This window comes from Amorphotheca resinae, assembly GCF_003019875.1.
Source record: "Amorphotheca resinae ATCC 22711 unplaced genomic scaffold M430scaffold_12, whole genome shotgun sequence".
NCBI lineage: Eukaryota > Fungi > Ascomycota > Leotiomycetes > Helotiales > Amorphothecaceae > Amorphotheca > Amorphotheca resinae.
In genome coordinates, this window is record NW_020194482.1 from 205,514 (window position 1) to 223,006 (window position 17,493).

General features: G+C 50.5%; 7 protein-coding genes across 7 annotated transcripts; 6 read left to right on the forward strand and 1 right to left on the reverse strand.

Moving 5' to 3' along the window:
* Nucleotides 1-1,765: 1,765 nt before the first annotated feature.
* Nucleotides 1,766-3,179, forward strand: M430DRAFT_53563 (hypothetical protein; the record flags this gene model as incomplete). Its single annotated transcript, XM_024868395.1, has 5 exons — nt 1,766-1,787; nt 1,854-2,003; nt 2,059-2,209; nt 2,297-2,909; nt 2,964-3,179. The coding sequence occupies 5 exons, from the start codon at nt 1,766-1,768 to the stop codon at nt 3,177-3,179; spliced, it is 1,152 nt and encodes a 383-aa protein (XP_024717290.1).
* Nucleotides 3,180-3,228: 49 nt separating this feature from the next.
* On the reverse strand, nt 3,229-4,758 carry M430DRAFT_181765 (hypothetical protein). Its single transcript, XM_024863807.1, has 2 exons — nt 4,282-4,758; nt 3,229-4,178 (listed from the first exon to the last, which is right to left on the reverse strand). The coding sequence occupies exons 1-2, from the start codon at nt 4,705-4,707 to the stop codon at nt 3,612-3,614; spliced, it is 993 nt and encodes a 330-aa protein (XP_024717291.1). The 5' UTR covers nt 4,708-4,758; the 3' UTR covers nt 3,229-3,611.
* M430DRAFT_53565 (hypothetical protein) lies at nt 4,691-6,448 on the forward strand (the record flags this gene model as incomplete). The annotated part of the gene is made up of 3 exons (XM_024868396.1): nt 4,691-4,693; nt 5,016-6,239; nt 6,287-6,448. 3 exons carry the CDS (start codon nt 4,691-4,693, stop codon nt 6,446-6,448), a joined length of 1,389 nt encoding a protein of 462 aa, XP_024717292.1.
* A 960-nt stretch (nt 6,449-7,408) lies between these two features.
* M430DRAFT_45128 (hypothetical protein) lies at nt 7,409-9,661 on the forward strand. Its single transcript, XM_024867741.1, has 3 exons — nt 7,409-7,511; nt 7,583-7,695; nt 7,760-9,661. The coding sequence occupies exons 1-3, from the start codon at nt 7,486-7,488 to the stop codon at nt 9,442-9,444; spliced, it is 1,824 nt and encodes a 607-aa protein (XP_024717293.1). The 5' UTR covers nt 7,409-7,485; the 3' UTR covers nt 9,445-9,661.
* Nucleotides 9,662-9,790: 129 nt separating this feature from the next.
* On the forward strand, nt 9,791-11,669 carry M430DRAFT_181773 (hypothetical protein). The gene has a single exon (XM_024863808.1). It carries the CDS (start codon nt 10,006-10,008, stop codon nt 11,638-11,640), a length of 1,635 nt encoding a protein of 544 aa, XP_024717294.1. The 5' UTR covers nt 9,791-10,005; the 3' UTR covers nt 11,641-11,669.
* A 706-nt stretch (nt 11,670-12,375) lies between these two features.
* On the forward strand, nt 12,376-12,758 carry M430DRAFT_181779 (hypothetical protein). The gene has a single exon (XM_024863809.1). The coding sequence runs from the start codon at nt 12,479-12,481 to the stop codon at nt 12,668-12,670; it is 192 nt and encodes a 63-aa protein (XP_024717295.1). The 5' UTR covers nt 12,376-12,478; the 3' UTR covers nt 12,671-12,758.
* A 2,588-nt stretch (nt 12,759-15,346) lies between these two features.
* On the forward strand, nt 15,347-17,150 carry M430DRAFT_109494 (hypothetical protein; the record flags this gene model as incomplete). Its single annotated transcript, XM_024861281.1, has 3 exons — nt 15,347-15,701; nt 15,760-15,846; nt 15,904-17,150. 3 exons carry the CDS (start codon nt 15,347-15,349, stop codon nt 17,148-17,150), a joined length of 1,689 nt encoding a protein of 562 aa, XP_024717296.1.
* Between the last annotated feature and the right edge of the window lie 343 nt (nt 17,151-17,493).

The following is a 17,493-nucleotide window of genomic DNA, read 5'->3' on the forward strand; positions in this document are numbered from 1 at the left end:
AGCATGCAGCTCCCGATACGGTTTTACAGAGCGCGTCCGCAAATACTAATTCCGACTTTTGACGGGAGACTTGAAGATTCCGAGGACGTACGGTGAAGGATGGAGTGAGGAGCGGTTTTTCACGTTGGACGAAATGAATGATCATATTACGTGGCGCGAGTCGATACGAATACCATTTGCGATTGCAGGATTATTCATTTATTGCGGATTTTCAATTATGCTCCTAACGCTCTTATCCCCTAAGATAATAGTTGACTTTGGAAATTTCATGAACAGGTATCCAACAAAACAGTACTCGGCGGATCTTGCCACGATGCTACCTACCTATTCGCCAAGCTCGTACGACGGCCTTGAGACTACCTCCGGAGCCATGCTACGAATAATGAAGAATAATATCCACGCAAAGAACTGTCCAACAACAAACCCATTTAATAACTCCAATCTCAGTAGTAAGAGGACGGTAAATATAGTCAACATGTCTTGATACGATAATTGGCCGGCGGAAATAGGAGAGCAGATCATGTGACTTCGTTTATAACGCGCTAAGCCCTTTCTGGATGCCTCGCAGCGTGAATATGCACTGGGAGCCCTTGAAACTTTCACTATTTAAGTAGGTACTGTAGTATTCATAATTCGAGTTATATTGTGATTCTGTATAATATGAGTTGATGTACAATTTTCCCCAGCCCGCTAGTCCGGGATCTTCATCAGATAAGGTAGCAAGCAACAAACTAGATGTGAATCAACGAGTTTCGCAAAAGAAGAAGCAACAAAGAGATCTGGATAGATGCTTGGTAGCTCACTAAAGAAAATGTATTAGAGAGAAACAACCATGCTTGTTTCAAGGCGTAAGATAGATCTATGACATGATCCCAGTGTCTTGAATTGGATCAGTTCATGTGCAAATAATCCCAAACTTAACACGGTCACCTTCCCACTATGGGCTGCTTGCCGCGGCTGGCTCTAGTAATACTTTATGCCCACACCTTCAAAGGACTGGGTTTGGTCCAAGAGCCACTAGTTCATCTGGCAGACATCAGGGACCAGGATAGGGAAAAAGGTACATTCAAAAGCGGAATATCGAGCACATACGACATTTCACTTGAAAGGCCAAGAGAGGTAGTTTGAGCCCTTAAAAGGTAGAAGTCTCTCCCGAGTGTGGCACATGGCGACTTCCGCGGTCAAAACTTCCCTGGAGCATAGTAGCAAGAGTTAACGTATTAAACTGGGGTCGAGATGACAAAAGCTTTGTGGAGATAAGGAGACATCAATATTAGGGTTTAGGGAAAAGACAGGAGTCAAAATCAAACAAAACCCCACGTAGTGGCGAAATCGCAACCACACCGGTCCCTTCGGAGTTTCATGTATGAGAATGAACTGACAGCCGAAATCTCAGATATACACAGATCCTATCTGGGAGTAAGTTTATCGACACATGATGAGGCCACCTCCACGTCAGACTCGATTGGTTTAGATAATTCATATCCATGGTAGATGGGCATCACGTGATACATATGTTCACTTCTCCACCTGATAGGCCTGACGGGTACCTAGTCCCGGAAGCTAACCCCACATTATTGGGGTGATTCTGTGCTTGCCCACGCCGCTGAGCTCATGTAGAATGTGTGAAGCAGATGGTATTTTAAAATGTCATTGAAAGCAGGAAACGAGATTTCTTGTTCCCAAACCCAACTTCAATTACAAATCAACAAGGGAAAAAAAGAAAAATCCACAAAAGTTATCCAAGATGTCTGGAACTCAGACAATGACGGCAACCGTCTATGAAGGTATCGGGTGTCTCTCAATATGATAAGATATATCCGAGCGAGTTGGTGCTAACAGTGCTTCGATAGAGCCTTTCAAGGTCGCAATTGAGGAGAGGCCGATGCCCAAAATTCAGCATCCTAATGACTGCATCGTAAAGATTACCACGGCAGCCATCTGCGGGTCTGACCTTCATATGTATGAAGGCCGCACCGCTGCTGAGAAGGGCACGGCATTTGGTACGCGAATCCATTCCATCAAATGCATGGAACCATGCTGATGGTTGAAATGGAGGCCATGAGAATATGGGAATCATAGTCGAAACCGGTCCCGGTGTCTCCAGAGTGAGGAAAGGGGATCGGGTAGTCCTGCCATTCAATGTATGTGACGGCCACTGCAAGAATTGCGAAGAGGGTAAAACTGCCTTCTGCACGGGCGTGAATGGGTAAGTCTCTCTTCATTCCCTATTACTCTCCAGAAAAGTTCCATCGACGGAAACAACTGTGAGAACCGACTGACATCTCCTGCCTAGTGACTTCGCAGGAGGCGCTTACGGATTCGTTGGACTGGGTCCATACGCAGGAGGCCAAGCCCAGTACCTCCGCGTCCCCTGGGCAGACTCCAACTGCCTCTTACTCCCTGCTGGGACCGCCCACGAGGCCGACTTCGTCCTCTTAGCAGACGTCTTCCCAACAGGATGGCATGGTCTTGAACTCTCCGGTTTCAAGCCTGGAGAGTCGGTTGCTGTGTTTGGAAGCGGGCCTGTCGGCCTCATGGCTGCATATTCAGCCGTTTTGCGTGGCGCATCTCGAGTCTTTGTTGTTGATCGGGTACCGGAACGCCTTGCGGCCGCCAAAAAGATTGGTTGCACTGCGGTGGACTTCAGCAAGGGGGACCCGGTCCAGGCGATCATTAAGGAGAATGGAGGGATGGTGGATAGAAGCGTTGATGCGGTTGGCTATCAAGCCAAGGGTCTGGATGGAAAGGAAGCCCCGAACATGATGCTGGAGCATTGCATTAGAGTCACGAGACCGACGGGTGGTATCGGTCTTCCTGGTCTGTACGTACCTAGTGATCCTGGAGCGCCGGATGCAAATGCGGCTCAGGGCAAGCTATTGATCAGCTTTGGAAAGTTATGGGAGAAGGTTGGTGTTTCCCAGACGGACTGAGGAGAAAGAGATGCTAATTGAATGAAATAGGGGCTCCACGTCGGAACTGGCCAAGCCAACATAAAAGCATACAACCGCTACCTTCGCGACATGATCATGAACGGACGCGCCAAACCCTCCTTCATCGTCTCGCACGAGATTGGACTCAATGACGTTCCTACAGCTTATTCGAAATTCGATCAGAGAGCAGATGGATATACTAAAGTTTTGATCCATCCCAATGGCCCAGTGGCAGCCGCAGCATAACATAGTGACGGAGATGCGATGAATGGCGAGAAACTATTAAAAAGAAAAAAAAAAAATAGTCTGAAATTTGGAAAATAATTTGCCAATCTTTGGACCAGTCCTAACTTTCAATGCCCCATTGTCCAATGTTCCCTTTCCATACGCCTAGGGTTATCTAAAACAACCAGTGAAGGACCACTCCAAGATTCTAGATTTCAATTCGCAGGCTGTAGGGATCCTGTAACGTTCTATAGACCCACCTTTCTCTTCCCTTTTCTTTCCCCACAGAAGACGCCGGGTTTCAGAAATAGCCCCCAAGCTGATAGAAATAAAAGAAAAGACGAAGAGAATATGATGCAAACTCTTTGGAAAGAGAATTCGAAGCAAGAGCGGAAAAGCTAGCAGACACACTGATGTCTAGTGGATCAGAAAAATATAGAAGTAAAGTGTTCATTAGGCGTCTGATTTGACGTCTTTCTTCCGTCTTCGTGCCTTGACGTTGTCCGGATCCTCCTTTTCAATGAGTACAGACTCCTCGCCACCCTTTATGTGACCTCCCTCCCCTTCCGCACCAACAACCCAAGTCCTTACTACCTCCTTAACCTCTTTGAGCGCCCTTTCTTTCCCCCTGGCCTCGCTCAGCCGTCGAATATATCCGCCATAGACCACGACCTCCGCGACGCCCACCAGTAAGCTGCCCGCAAAACTAACTGCTAATCTCGCCGGTGTGCTCCACCATCTGGCTGCCACCCATATCGCCGCTGCACAAGCCACTATACTTAACAAGACGTTGAAGATGAGGGCCAGTTGCCGATCTACGTCGGCATACGTGATATCGCCATCGTCAGCATCTGAGTCATTGATTGGTTGCTTGGTAGAGGCGAATGCGCGTGCGGAGGAGGACAAGGGGAAGCGTTCCGCAAAGGTCTCCATTGGGGGAGCAGGTTCGGTCATTCGCTTGTAGGAGCGGGCTTCTTCTTCGCGGCGAAGGCGAGCCATTAAGGCTTTGTATTCCGGCGTCTTATGACGATGTTAGCTGGATATCCAAACCCATTCTCCATGTTCGTTGCACGGTCCTTGGATGCTCCTCAACGCAGAGATGCTGACATAGACGAGAACTTACTGGTTCTGGCTTTGGTTTTGGAGGAGGAATATAGACTCTGGCTCCTCGAAGCAATATATCCAAGGTCATTGGGGAAGAACTGCGAGTTTTCAACTCCTTCCATAAGTCAATGATTTGCCCGTGGGATATTGGGTTCCCCAGCTTCGGATTCAGGAGTGACGGTTCCTTAGAGTTCACCATAGATTCCCCTTCTTTGTGAGAAGCTAGGGAATTTCCCATTCCATTTTCTGCATCATTTCTCTGACCACTTTTCACCTCCTCTTTACCCCGGATCTGCGATTCATTCTCGTCTCCCCGGTTCTCTGAGCTTTGTCTCTCGCCAACCTCCTCGTTTCGAAGGGACGGCTTCTCATCTACCGCTCGATCAAGGCTCTGGAGCTCCTGCAAAGCCTCCAATATCATCGGCGTCATGGTAAGGAGCACCATCTTGAGTATATTTATCTCATTGTCGTAAGTCGTTCAGTGATCTCAGGTACGCCGCACGCATGCGAGAGCTTGCCGCGTGGAGTTGCACTTCGGAGATATAGATGTTCCGACAACGGTCTAGAGTAGCCGAAAAATTTATTTCGGAAATCTACGGCGTGCTTCTTGTTGACTTCGCTGCTGACGTGTGAGACCGGATACTTTTTTCCTTATAAATCAAAACAGACGGCGTTTCTTCCTTGTCGCAGGAGTTTTCTGGAGACTTAGATGTCGAGAAGTACATATCGCGGGAAGGGATTTTCATTATAAAGAGGAGGAGCACAGAGGCTATGAGAGTCCGATCGTCGAGAGCTTCATTGCTCTTGAACAGCTCCTGGACCTCAACAACAAAGCGCCAATTGACGTGTCCTAATTGCCAATTGGCTTCGCGATCATTATTACAACGTTCACCAACTCATATAAATCGTTATTTGGCGAGGGGGCAGTCAACATGGGCACAGGCAGTCTCCGTTGCTTCCAATGTTTTTTCCAATGCGACGGCTCGAGTCTCAGGCGGTGACAACGTCAGCGTGGATCCGTTGCGGATGGTAGCTAAGGAGATGAAGTTCTTGACCGGCAACATACGGCAGCTTCTAGGATCGGGCCATCCTTCCCTCGACACCGTTGCAAAATACTACACGCAGGCGGAGGGGAAACACGTTCGGCCTCTCATTGTGCTTTTGATGTCTCGAGCCACGGCCCTGGCACCCAAATCTCCGAGATACAATGGCCAAAAAGTCGCAGCCGATATCGACAGTCCTATCTCACCAACGTCAATACTCTCAGATTCCAATCCTTCCTCCCCAAGCTCGAACCCTCTTTCTCCCACCGAATCCACCTACTCTCCCACAGACAGTGATATACTCCCATCCCAGCGCCGACTTGCCGAGATCACCGAGCTAATTCATACTGCCTCACTCCTGCACGACGATGTGATCGACCACTCCGTGTCCCGGCGCGGCTCACCCAGCGCGAACCTCGAATTTGGGAACAAGATGGCTGTCTTGGCAGGAGACTTCCTCCTTTCCCGCGCCTCTGTAGCTCTCGCCCGTCTCCGCGATGCAGAGGTGACCGAGCTGCTCGCGACCGTGATTGCCAACTTGGTGGAGGGTGAGTTTATGCAATTGAAGAACACTGCAAAGGATGAAAAGAACCCTGTTTGGACGGAGGATACACTTTCGTATTACTTGCAAAAGACGTATCTGAAGTCTGCAAGTCTGATCTCCAAATCTTGCCGTGCTGCAGCGTTGCTTGGGGGTGCGGAAACAGGGACCGTGGAGGCGGCCTACGTATATGGCAAGAACCTGGGATTGGCGTTTCAGTTGGTGGATGATATGTTGGACTATACGATCAGTGAGGCGGAGCTAGGAAAGCCGGCTGGTGCGGATCTGGAGTTGGGCCTTGCCACTGCGCCTCTGCTATTCGCATGGAAGAATAATCAGGAGCTGGGAGCTTTGGTAGGGAGGAAGTTTGCCGGAGATGGTGATGTTGCCCGGGTATGTATTCTTTCCCACGCTAAGACGATTAAACTAACAATGAACAGGCTCGAGAATTAGTGCTTCAGAGCGATGGTTTAGAGCAAACCCGTGCTCTGGCGGAAGAATATATCAATAGAGCGATTACGGCTATTGAACCCTTCCCAGAAAGTGAGGCGAAAGATGGTCTGGTAGAGATGGCCATCAAGACTTTGAAGCGGAGGAAGTAGGTCTGAGACTACCTCCGCCTGTACCATCTTCTCTTATGTGGTCTGTATAAACGATGGGATTCAATATGGATTGGACTGTACTGTATAACGAGCACTCAGCTTTGTATTGTTCTCAGGAGCCCGGAAATGAGTAATAGAAGTGAGATATGCAATCTATCAATAAACACAAAAAAGACTCCTCTATATTTCGTATATTTCTTGCATCGTTTCCGGGGTCAATGTCTTGAGTGTTAGGTGGTCCACAGCTACTGAGTTTACTGATTGTCATTCCACGAACCCATTCTCACCTGTTTTCTGCCCCGCTAATTCACTGCAACAAAGTTAGAATCCTTACTTTCAAACCTCTTTCTCCGAGTTCTCTCAATCAGGACTCCCAATGGCAGACTATTGCTACCATATAAGCTTGCGCCATTTTCACTTTTTACTTCCAATCCCTTGATTGTGACCTCGAGCCGATATTATTACTGTTAGGCATGCTATCTTGCTGTCCTTACATGCACTCTGCGTACATCTAGACCTGAATCCATGATCCTTCTAAGTTCCTCCTGAAATGCACCTAGAAGGTTCAATATCAGCATGTGGTTTGGACATCACTGTTAATAACGGAGCCCCTTTGTCCACCATGAGTACACAAATATGGAAGGATTTCGTGATTTCTGCAAGACCATCAAAGACATTAATAGCAATGCCATTTTTAGAAGATAGTTTGTCCATGTCTAAGTCTATGGCAACCTATGGTGTCAGCGATAAATACCTCCCAACCGCCCCCCCCCCCCCCCCCCCCGGCGGGAGGTCACATGGCTCCTTGCCAAATCGGAATTGATGATGTCAGATGTCGTTGGGACCTGAAAATCACGTGTATGCGCGACTAAAGCATTAGCGTCGTCGCGTCGCGTAAACCCCCTCGCGCTCATTCTAGGCAAACCACCTCAGATTTCCCAGTATATACTTTTTCGCGGACACGAAAAGCATCAACAGTGGGTTTACGACGAACAGGTCCGGAACCTTCTGCAGGGCCGTTAGTGCCGACTGCCAAGATGGCCGTCCTTTCGGAGAAGCGTCAGTAAGTACTCCTCTTCAGCGTCTTGTTCATTCACAGTCTGTCATCTCACGCGAATCTAACCACAACTATAGTGCTTCTCTCAAGACTTATTCTAAACGTGCCAATAACCCTAAGATTACATCTCATGGGATAGATAAGTCAGTGAAGAAGACACATGACAAAGCGGAATTACTTCGGACTGCAGGTGAGCATGTTGGGACATCAGACGACAGAATCAACGACATCACTGACATCACTGACAATACCAGATCTACAAAAGCCTTCCCCTCATCACAAGCAAATTGACTCGGAGACAACAGAGGAAAGACAACAGACATCACAATCTGCATATTCTTCGCCCTCTCCCAAGAGATCATCTGAACTACAGAGCCCAGGAGATTTGGCATCCCCCTCCGAGGGACGACAAGAATCAAAATACTCAGGGGCTCATTCACCACCTTGCTGGAAAACCAGAGACGATTCAGCACGTCTAGAGGAGGCTTCGGACTTACCGCCTTCCGGGATAGGGCGAGATAAATCACAAACACTTGTGTTTGTTTTATCACCTTCTAAGAAAAGACAATACGATTCCCAAACTCTCCCACGAGATGAATTGCTGCCCACGAAGAAGTTAAAGGGATCTATCACGAGCTATTTCAAGCCATTGCCTCGATCTTCGAGTCCGACAACTCGATCTAGCCACACGTCCTCCGACCCCCTCGAACCTAATTCCACACCTCCCTCGTCACCACCCTCAAGGGTTGAGAGCCCCATAACATACCCACGAAAGTCACAAAAAAGACGACTTACTACGAAAGCATCTCTCCCAACAATCACCATGTCTTCCAATAACCAACCTGGTACAGATGAGGGTGAGAATAGGACAAGATTGACGGATCTGGCTACAGGTGCCTCCGATTCAAATGGAATCGAGCTTGCTGAACTGGCATTGGACTCGTCCTTCATTGATGCTCGCCCAGCAGACCTGAAGGATGTCACCAGCCAGGCTGGAGCCAGTCTCAATGCTCGAAGCCGAACGACCTCGGATTGTTCGATTGCCCCCAATATCGAGAATAACATGTCTCGCGATACGTCTGTCGCTGTTTCAATTGCTGTCCCGAGCCTCCCAAGCCAGCCAGTCCCAATCCCCCCTCGCAAGAAACACGCGTTTAGACAGCTGCATTTCGACACCCATGAACGTGATGAGTGGATCCAATGCAAGGAATGCGACAAATATTACGATCCGACCAGCAAAAAAAGCAAGGAATGGCATGAGATTCAGCATAAGAAGCGTCTCCATGCAAAAGTTACGAAGAAAGAGATCTCGACGGATATTCTAGCGGAGTGGACCATTGATGATAAGAAGCACCGTATCGTTGTTGTTGACCGCAAGCAATTTATTGCAGTTCGTAGTCATGCTCAGGCGGCTCTGGGTGCCACTACTCAGAATCTTGGTCCAATCCTCGTTGATAAGATGGAGCTTTGGAGCGAGATCCCCGATCCTCACTCTGTTCATTCAACCACTGCACGAGTCCCCCGATTTCGAGTCTTCATTCACTATATCGATGACGAGGTTGTGTCGGTTGTCCTCGCTGAACGCATTCGAGAGGGTCGCGCTTATTACGCCAGCAAATCAACTCATAATGGTGTAGGCCAGGTCTACGGAGAGGGTGGCTATGTGAAGTCTCTGGTTGGTATGAGCTTTGATACCAAGTATCAAGTCTGGGTCTCCATCGAGCGCATCTGGGTCCGTGAAGGCCATCGACGGATGGGTTACGCCACGAAGATGGTCGATCTTGTTCGCGAGAACTTCATCCGCGGCATGCCGCTGGCTAAGAACCAGATTGCCTTCTCCTGGCCCTTTGAGAATGGAGTGGCATTTGCAACCGAATACTGTCGTGGTGCCTTCGGCGATGCTCCTTTTCTTGTTAACTCGGACGAAATTAGGCGTTGAGCGGGACTGTGTATATGGAATGGTCTACGATCTGAGGTAGTTTGCCCATGGGGGTGGATTTCACATGCATACAAGGCGCGGGCAATGGTTTGAACTTTCAACAGAAGTCTGGGAAATGGAAATTGAAATGGCGCTTCTGGATGACTTTATGATACCCATATCGGAAGCGATGATCAGAATAGCGAATAGAATAAGAAGTTATAACCAAAGTCGATGGGGTTCATCTGAAGGAAATTGAAAGCAAGCTGTTCTATGCTAGCACTGATTTTGTGCATCGGTATAACAGAGGTTGTTGTCCAATGACTTAATAAATCCAAACGAAAGATCTCCTCCCCGCCTCTTCCCCCACCTCACAAGTAAGCCGATGCACGGACCAACCAACGATAAGAGAGAAGCAACCACCGAGGATCCCGATCGACAGTTCTGACCTCAGTACTGACCTCAGTACGGACCTCTTGTACCAGGGCAACTCCCAGCAAACGTGGGAAGATATGTCTTTCAATGGCTCTTCTATGACCGTATGATTACCATTGGGACACTGGCTGTCTGTAGTCCGGCAACATGTCTCACGAATACTCCTCATCAAACCCTTTCCGCAGAAAGGCAACAGCGCCTACATCAACAGCCTCTGCCGTTCCACCAGAAATACCCTCTACCATTACTCACTTCACGTACTCGCAGGCTGATCCAACAACAAGCTTCCAAAGCAATCCACAATCAAAGAAGACGCAAAAGAAAGTACGAGTACAGTCCCCTCCTCCGCCATCTCCTTCCCTACCTGTTTCCTCGACGATACTTGACGATGTTCCGGCATACAGCGAACCTTCGAAACTCATTCCACGAGATGACAATCCTTTTAGCAGGGCTCCTTCGGACACATCTGAAGGAGACCGACTTGGAAAACCGTCTCAGGCCCCGCCGAACCCATTTCAGAAGACATTGGAGACGATGGAGCAGTCGGTACGGGAGGGAACCGGGCCCCCCAAACATATAAACCAGGGGAGGGCATCCTTAGACGTGGAGGCTTTCAAGAGGCTGCTCTTGACGGGGAATGCAGGGCTGGGAGTATCTACACTAGGTACACCACCAGCGCATCTACATAACAGACTAGGGGACGGAGGTAGCAGCACAGACGCATCATCCATATCACGGCACTCAATGTTTGAGCCAATACAAGGAGCGCTCCCCGAGTCACCTCGCACATCACACGAGATATCAGACCTGGAAGACAACTTACGAGGGATAAACACCACATCCTCGACAACGGGTAGAATGAAACCGCCCCCTCCAAGTTCCCGGCATGGAAAGCTCATCAAAGTTGAGCTACGAGATGATTCTCATATAAATACAAACGCACTAGCGACACAACAACCATCAACGCTGGGATCGGCTAATTACCAGGATTACTTTGGCTCCTCGCAACCATCCATGAAGAGATCACCGACAGATCTTAACAAACCTCTCCCTCCGGCGCCAGACCGCGCCTTCCATGAGTTTGACATAGAATCTGTATACGATCGCGAGGCCGCGGGCAAAGCCCCTGAGCCCCCTTCCCCTGGCGGTTCTATGCGGCGGAAAACCCCGCCTACCCCACCGCTCACCCGGCGGCATTCCCAGCGTGTATCCGATTCAAAGATCACGAGAGGAGATGTGGGAAGGTTATCGCCGAAAGTTGAAGAAGAGCCCCCGAAGCAGAGGCCTGCAAGTATAACAAGCATTGAACCTATCAGCAACGGAGGGAGACCACGCTCCGACAGCGGGCGTGTGCCTCCTCCGCCGCCTTCCCGCCGTCCTGGCTCACTTCGCAACTCATCACGTCAAAGCTCCCTGCCGAGTTCTCCGGTGGCATCACAGCCGCCTACACTACCAGCGGCAAGAGGACCCACGAGAAGCGTTTCAGCCCGAGAGAGACCTCCAAGTGTGGTTATGGATATTGACTTGAATAAACGAGCTTCCACGATCCCACCACCCCCTCCTCCACATAGACATGGGAGGAGTAGTATGGAGGGTGGGGCTTCCCAGAGGACAAGCGGGGACTACAGTAGGAGCGGAGATGGTTTGAGGAGGGGGAGTGAGGCGAGTTCTATCCAGCAGGAGGGATTGGGTGATAGGCCAGATATTCTAGCGGACTTGAGCAAGCTGCAGAAAGAGATTGATGCGTTGAGGGCCAGGGGTGTGAGGGAGAGTGTCACCTGATGAAGAAATCTCGACACTCATGGAACCACTATCTGAGGAATGGAACTAGCTCACCTGCTAACCACCCGACGATTGGATCGAGAGAAAGATATGGAACAAATAGGGGATGAGAGAACAGATTTCGTGTTCTTCTCCCCGGCCTCGAGACACGAGTCCGCGGCTACTAAAAAAGAAAGTCTTCCACTGAAGCCAAGGATGAGAGGCCAATGGATACAAGGTGACAGATATCATTTTGGGGCGGAATAGGGATCTTACCTCGGAAAAGTAGAGTTGGTCAGGTAGTCCCCGGGACGGCTGGTGCATAGATGGGGGCATCGACATCCTCTTGTCTCCGCGCAAGGGGATCTCAGATTCGTACACTCGTACAATAGTTCACGACCAAAGATACTTTGCAAACTTATTCTCTGTCTCGAGCATTCTGTGTAGTTGTGAACGCGGCGCTACTACTTTCACTCAAACATGGGCTTACTCAAACGGCATGTTTTGTTTTCTTGGAACTTCAGCGCTTTCAGGTTCAAGAATCTAGTTTTGCTGTGTACTGTTATCTCGAAAGAGTTTAAAGTTAAAAGATGGATTTGTGAAAAGATGGATTTGTGATAAGGTAAGGTAAAGTAGGTAGGTTAAGGCGACCCCGAAAACCTAAATTCTACCGCCCTATGTGAGGGACTTCTGTTTTGTTCTTTCTGCACCCGACAATGCGGCCACTGTATATCCATCCAATCCGCCCATCATACCACGGCCTGAGCGAATCTAGACTGCGTAACTAGCTACCTACATATGCAATGTCTAACAGACTAATACCGCGTCCGCAGCAGTGGGAGCATCGCCGATTCGAAGAATGCGCTCCTCCCGCCGCCACATCGTGATCCCCTATGCACGGGGGGCGCTTGAAAGGCAGATTGCTCGTATACTACTAACTCAGAGCCACTCGATGTCCTCGGACGCGTCAAGAATGACGAAGGTGTGCTGTTATAACTCCAGCTTCTTGGGCTTTGCTTTGCTATTTTATACTACGGTACCAAACGGCTGATCGTTGCATGTAGGATACGATACATATATTGGGTCTGTTGACTAGAAGATACCCAGCGAGAGGGGTTTGACTCGTGAAACGAGGCTCGTGGGGGATAAGACCTGGACTCGGATGGATTCACCCTCGGCGGGGATTATCCCCGTGTGGCTCTGGATTCTGATATGTAAACAGGTACAATGGGGTGTAGAGGTTGGGATTCGACAACCTCGAGTCTCACCGGAATACAAGTGAGGATGGACTCCGAGATGTCGATCGATGATGTTGTTCTACCTGTAGCAGCCTCGCGATCTCAGCCTGACCTCAACCCATTCGAGAGGAACTTCACGAGCTCCGCACAGAATCATTGCACTCGGGGATACCGGTCCATCCGGTACCTTTCTGTGGATAACGGCCCCCGAAGGGATGCATCATCTCGGATCTCCATGAACTGGACGGGACCGGGCCCCTAGAACCCCGACTCCGTGTACATGTCCCTGCCATGGAGATAGGAAAAGGGCTGAAGCCTGAACCGTGAACGTGCCTGGGACGGTGTGACAGACTTGACAAACTTGACAGGCACTTCTCAACTACTGCGATAATCGTACCATCACCGTACGGAGGATACTGTTTCTAGACCAGCCGGGCTGAACGGCGTTATCTTGTGGACGTATTGCGTGAAGCACGGAGTATCTCGAGGAAGGATCTCTATATCCGACGATCGGTAGTACCGTATCATACCGTATCACCAGCCCTCCCTCTGTGCTTCAGCCTTCAGGATGGGGATTGGAAATCGAAGGGCCCCTTGGAATCTCGACCCTGAACCCTGAGCCAACTTCCAACTGAGCCGAACCCCAGCTTCAGATGATCGGCGCTGGCCGCGTCGTCTTGCGCGCCATCAAGCCATTCTTCGACCCATCTGCCGTGCGGACCCAGACTGGGTGCTCATGACAGTCCAGAGGAGGCACGCCCCATGAGACGGCAGGCTATCCGAGGCCATATACCCCTTGGGCGCGGGGTGCTTTCTGCAGCGTTCCTACCATGCCACGATGTACAAGCACCGAGCTTGATATCCTCTCGGTACGAACGGGGAGGGGACCATTATGATTTTACCCCAGACTCAGAGCCAGAACAATGTTACTTAGGCTACCCGCTACTTACGGAGTAGGTGCAGGCAATTTGACATATGACTACTGTGCGTAGTAGATAACGCGATGGATGGCATCCATGCTCTGGCGGGCCCCTCTATCCATCCACAATCCAGCCTGCATCTGCCACCAGACTTCAGCTCCTTCTTGGACTAGGTCTGCCCTTGGAGGTCCCTTCGAGGCTTCGCACCTCTGGGAATCTGGGAATCTTTAGCGGACGCACGGTCTTTACAGCGGGTCTGGGCTTGATGTACCCAGGGCCCACGGACGGTGTAGTGCGCTCTTGTTCCGCAGTGCTAGTGTCTACTCCGTACTTTTGGGGGGAAGAGGGGGGTTTATCGCCAACACGGATTACTGATGTTGAAGGCCTTCAACTTTCAAGTATACTTACAGAGTTACAATGGAGGATCATCGTGTAACCCGGGGTTGATACGAAGCTGTTAATAGCTATGGCCCCTCGGTTTACGAGCCTCTCCGCTGCAGATACTTGCCGTCGCCGGCACTTCCGTCGTATTGATACGGTCTATCAAAATTAACTGAGAGAGAGGAACAGTTGTGGCTGGCCCGGGGAGGAGTCGGAGAGTGCCTCCAGTCTCTCCAGACTCCAGACTTTCCTTTCCAGACGTTCCAGCATATCTTTTGGTCAAGAAATTGCCCTATAGGTCCACCGTCGATGGCACAGTACGTACCAAGGACTGTAGTTCGAACGTACGGAATACACCGTACATATCCTGTGTCGAGCACTAACCCTGGCTCTTCTAGCACCCCAAGCTTGGCTGAAGATCCCTTGATCCCATACATGTATTACAGAGGTACTGTACATGTGCGAAGGAGGTGAAGTCACTCTCCGTAACCCGCCCATCGCTGCAGTCTGGGACACGGTACCGAGACTCGAGTCCTTACAGAGTACCGCCTCACGTAAGAGTGGATAGGTTTCCAATATCGTCAAGGGTATATCTGGAGCTACCCCGTAAAAGGAGGTATTCCCGCGGGTACATTGGCGACCCTGTCCCTAGGAAAAGTAACACCGCAATCCATGCAAGGGTTCATTCTACCCTGGGGCGAACAAAACGTCCCGGCGAAGAGGTCACCACTGGCCAGACAACGTTGCTGGAAGTATCTTGATATAACATTGTACTATTCTCGAGGTTCTTGAACCTTTTTTTACGGCTCCTTTGCTCACCCCCCTTGTTTCTTCTCCATCTTGCCCCAGTTGCTGGTCAGTTGATTGCGGGCTGTGGATCTGTGGTGGATCAGACCCTCGTCTGCCATGGACAAGAAAAACGTGCAGGGCGATCCGGAATCGCCTGAGATCACAACTCCTTCTGAAGAAGACGTTGAAGAGATTGTTCGACAACTGCCACCAGTGCGACGGAGCGGGATTGAGCGATTCGGCGATCTGCCGCGACTAATACGACCGCCTCGAATCCGGCTGCGCAAAGGACCAGGAGATTATCGAATGACGGATTCACAAGGTCAGGAGGCAATGGCCTTCTCCATGCTGGATATAAGGCGCAGTGTGGAGGGCTCGGACGCATCGATATCCTCTGCAATGACGACCATCACCTCGGCGGCGTCCTCATGCACAGATCCATGGAGTTCGTCGGGCTTTGTAGAGGACCAGGAGCTCGATAGCGGGGATCTCGATGGACATATGCCCACGATGAAGCTGGAGCCCGATGACGATGTGAAGATGCCAGATATACGGATAAGAGAGGGGCCAGTAAGGGAAGCACCATCTACTATCAATCAAACACCACTCGTCGCAAAGCGCCCACGAGGCCGGCCACGGAAGTATCCCAAACTCTCCCCAGAGTCAATGGCGAAAGTTGGGAAGGGACGATCAAAAACTGGATGCATTACCTGCAGGAAACGAAAAAAGAAATGTGATGAGAGGAAACCTGGCTGTGAGTTAAGACTTATGCGTTCTTTTGATCCCAATGAATTCGAACTGATGCGTCGCAGGTATGAACTGTGAGAAGAACGCCATTGATTGCGAAGGCTACCGTGAAAAGACGATCTGGAAGAGTGGGAAGGAGAGGGCTGAAGAAGGTAAGACAGTGATATGGAAATGCGAGCAGAATTCGGATGAGCTGATGGCTTCTGCAGCCCGTCTACGCAGCGTGAGCCTGCCTAACATCAAATTACCGGCCATGATCAATGGTGTCGAGACAGCCGGCGACATGATGTTCTTCGAGCATTATATCTTCAGACTGAGTTCCATCTTCACGGTCGAAGGCGAACAGAACAATGCCTTCAAGTGTATGCTGCTGCCAATGGCGGTCCAGCATCCAGGCCTGATGCATTCGATCCTCGCGCTCTCGAGCAAACACATCGATTACCGCTCTTCATACGGTATAAAGTTTCTAAAGGACCATCCCGAAGTGGACATTGAGACCCTCGAGAGGCGTTCTCTATTCCACCAGCATGAGGCGCTGAATGAATTGAACGCAGATATCGAACGCCAGAAGAAAGGAGACAAGCCCAACGTGACGCTCCCCGCTACATTTGGCCAGATGCTCTGCCTCGTCCTAGAAACGCTCTCTGATCCAAATCCCAAAGGTCTTCACCGAGTTCATCTGGAGGCATACCAGAGTCTAGTCAAGGAGTGTCCGCCAGAGGACGGCGAGTTCCAGAAATTTATCCATGAGTTCTTCCAATACCACATCTGCGCCGACGAGCTCATTGCTCTACCCGCAGACCGCGTACGCCTGAGTGCCACGTGCGATGACTGGAACCTGCCTACGACCATTGTTCAGCCTGATGCGGTCCGCCTCCTCGGCGTTTCGGACGGCCTCTTTCTCTACATGTCCAAGATAACCAACATCCGCAATGAGGTGCGGGAGAACCTCCAGAACGGTATCGATCCGCCTGTAGGCTACAACGCCCTCTACGCCGCCGCCCTGATTGATGCTGGAATCCGGGAATGGAAACCCGTTTGGCCAGCTGGCGACTCGCGCGACCGTGCCGGCCTCCTCTACAAGCAGATGATGTGGGTGTATCTCTGGCGCACCATCCACCCGCCCCGCTGCTCGTCCTGGGAGCCAAACGCCAAGATCACCGAGGCGGTCAATGACGGCATCAAGATCCTCTCTTCCTTTGACCCGCGTGATCCCAGCCAGACGCTGATCTTGGCACCGGCGTTCGTGCTAGGCTGCGCGGCCTTCGAGCCCGCACAGCGCGAGCCCATCCGCAAGGCCATCGGCGTCGTCAAGGCGTACATGGAATACCGCAATTCCGACACAGCCCTCGAGGTCCTCGAGGAGGTATGGCGGCTCATGGATGCCAAGGATGAGCGGAGCTGGGACTGGCAGACCATTGCGCATGGGATGGGGATGGATTTCCTGGCTACATGAGCGTCCCTCCCGGCCTCCCTCTTTCTCCTCTTTTCTCGCCCGTTGTCGTCGTCGTCGTTGTTCTTTTCTGTTTGATACCCGACATCTCACCGATTTTGCTACGGTTGGGATGGCTCCTTCTTCTTCTTTTGGCATGTATATGACGACCTCGCGAGAGAAACTACTGCTACTACTTATACCCTACTTCGTGGACCTTCCTGACGCCCTTCGCTACGAAGCCTCTATCTCAGTTACCGATTGCCGTTGTCAAAACGCATAGGATTGATTGATTGGATGGCTACCTATCTGTGTTAAATTACATTGTGATGCCAGCGTGCTCTACGCCGCATTAGCGGTCTTCTCT

What these genes read in the sequence shown, in the direction of transcription:
- M430DRAFT_45128 (XM_024867741.1), top strand. Translation starts at nt 7,486, where the DNA reads ATGGCCGTCCTTTCGGAGAAGCGTCA. An exon ending in GTCCTTTCGGAGAAGCGTCA is followed by an intron (nt 7,512 to 7,582) that starts GTAAGTACTCCT and finishes CCACAACTATAG; the next exon opens with TGCTTCTCTCAAGACTTATT. An exon ending in GGAATTACTTCGGACTGCAG is followed by an intron (nt 7,696 to 7,759) that starts GTGAGCATGTTG and finishes TGACAATACCAG; the next exon opens with ATCTACAAAAGCCTTCCCCT.
- M430DRAFT_181779 (XM_024863809.1), top strand. Translation starts at nt 12,479, where the DNA reads ATGCGCTCCTCCCGCCGCCACATCGTGATCCCCTATGCACGGGGGGCG.
- M430DRAFT_181773 (XM_024863808.1), top strand. Translation starts at nt 10,006, where the DNA reads ATGTCTCACGAATACTCCTCATCAAACCCTTTCCGCAGAAAGGCAACA.
- M430DRAFT_181765 (XM_024863807.1), bottom strand. Translation starts at nt 4,707, where the DNA reads ATGGTGCTCCTTACCATGACGCCGATGATATTGGAGGCTTTGCAGGAG. An exon ending in CAAAACCAAAGCCAGAACCA is followed by an intron (nt 4,179 to 4,281) that starts GTAAGTTCTCGT and finishes CATCGTCATAAG; the next exon opens with ACGCCGGAATACAAAGCCTT.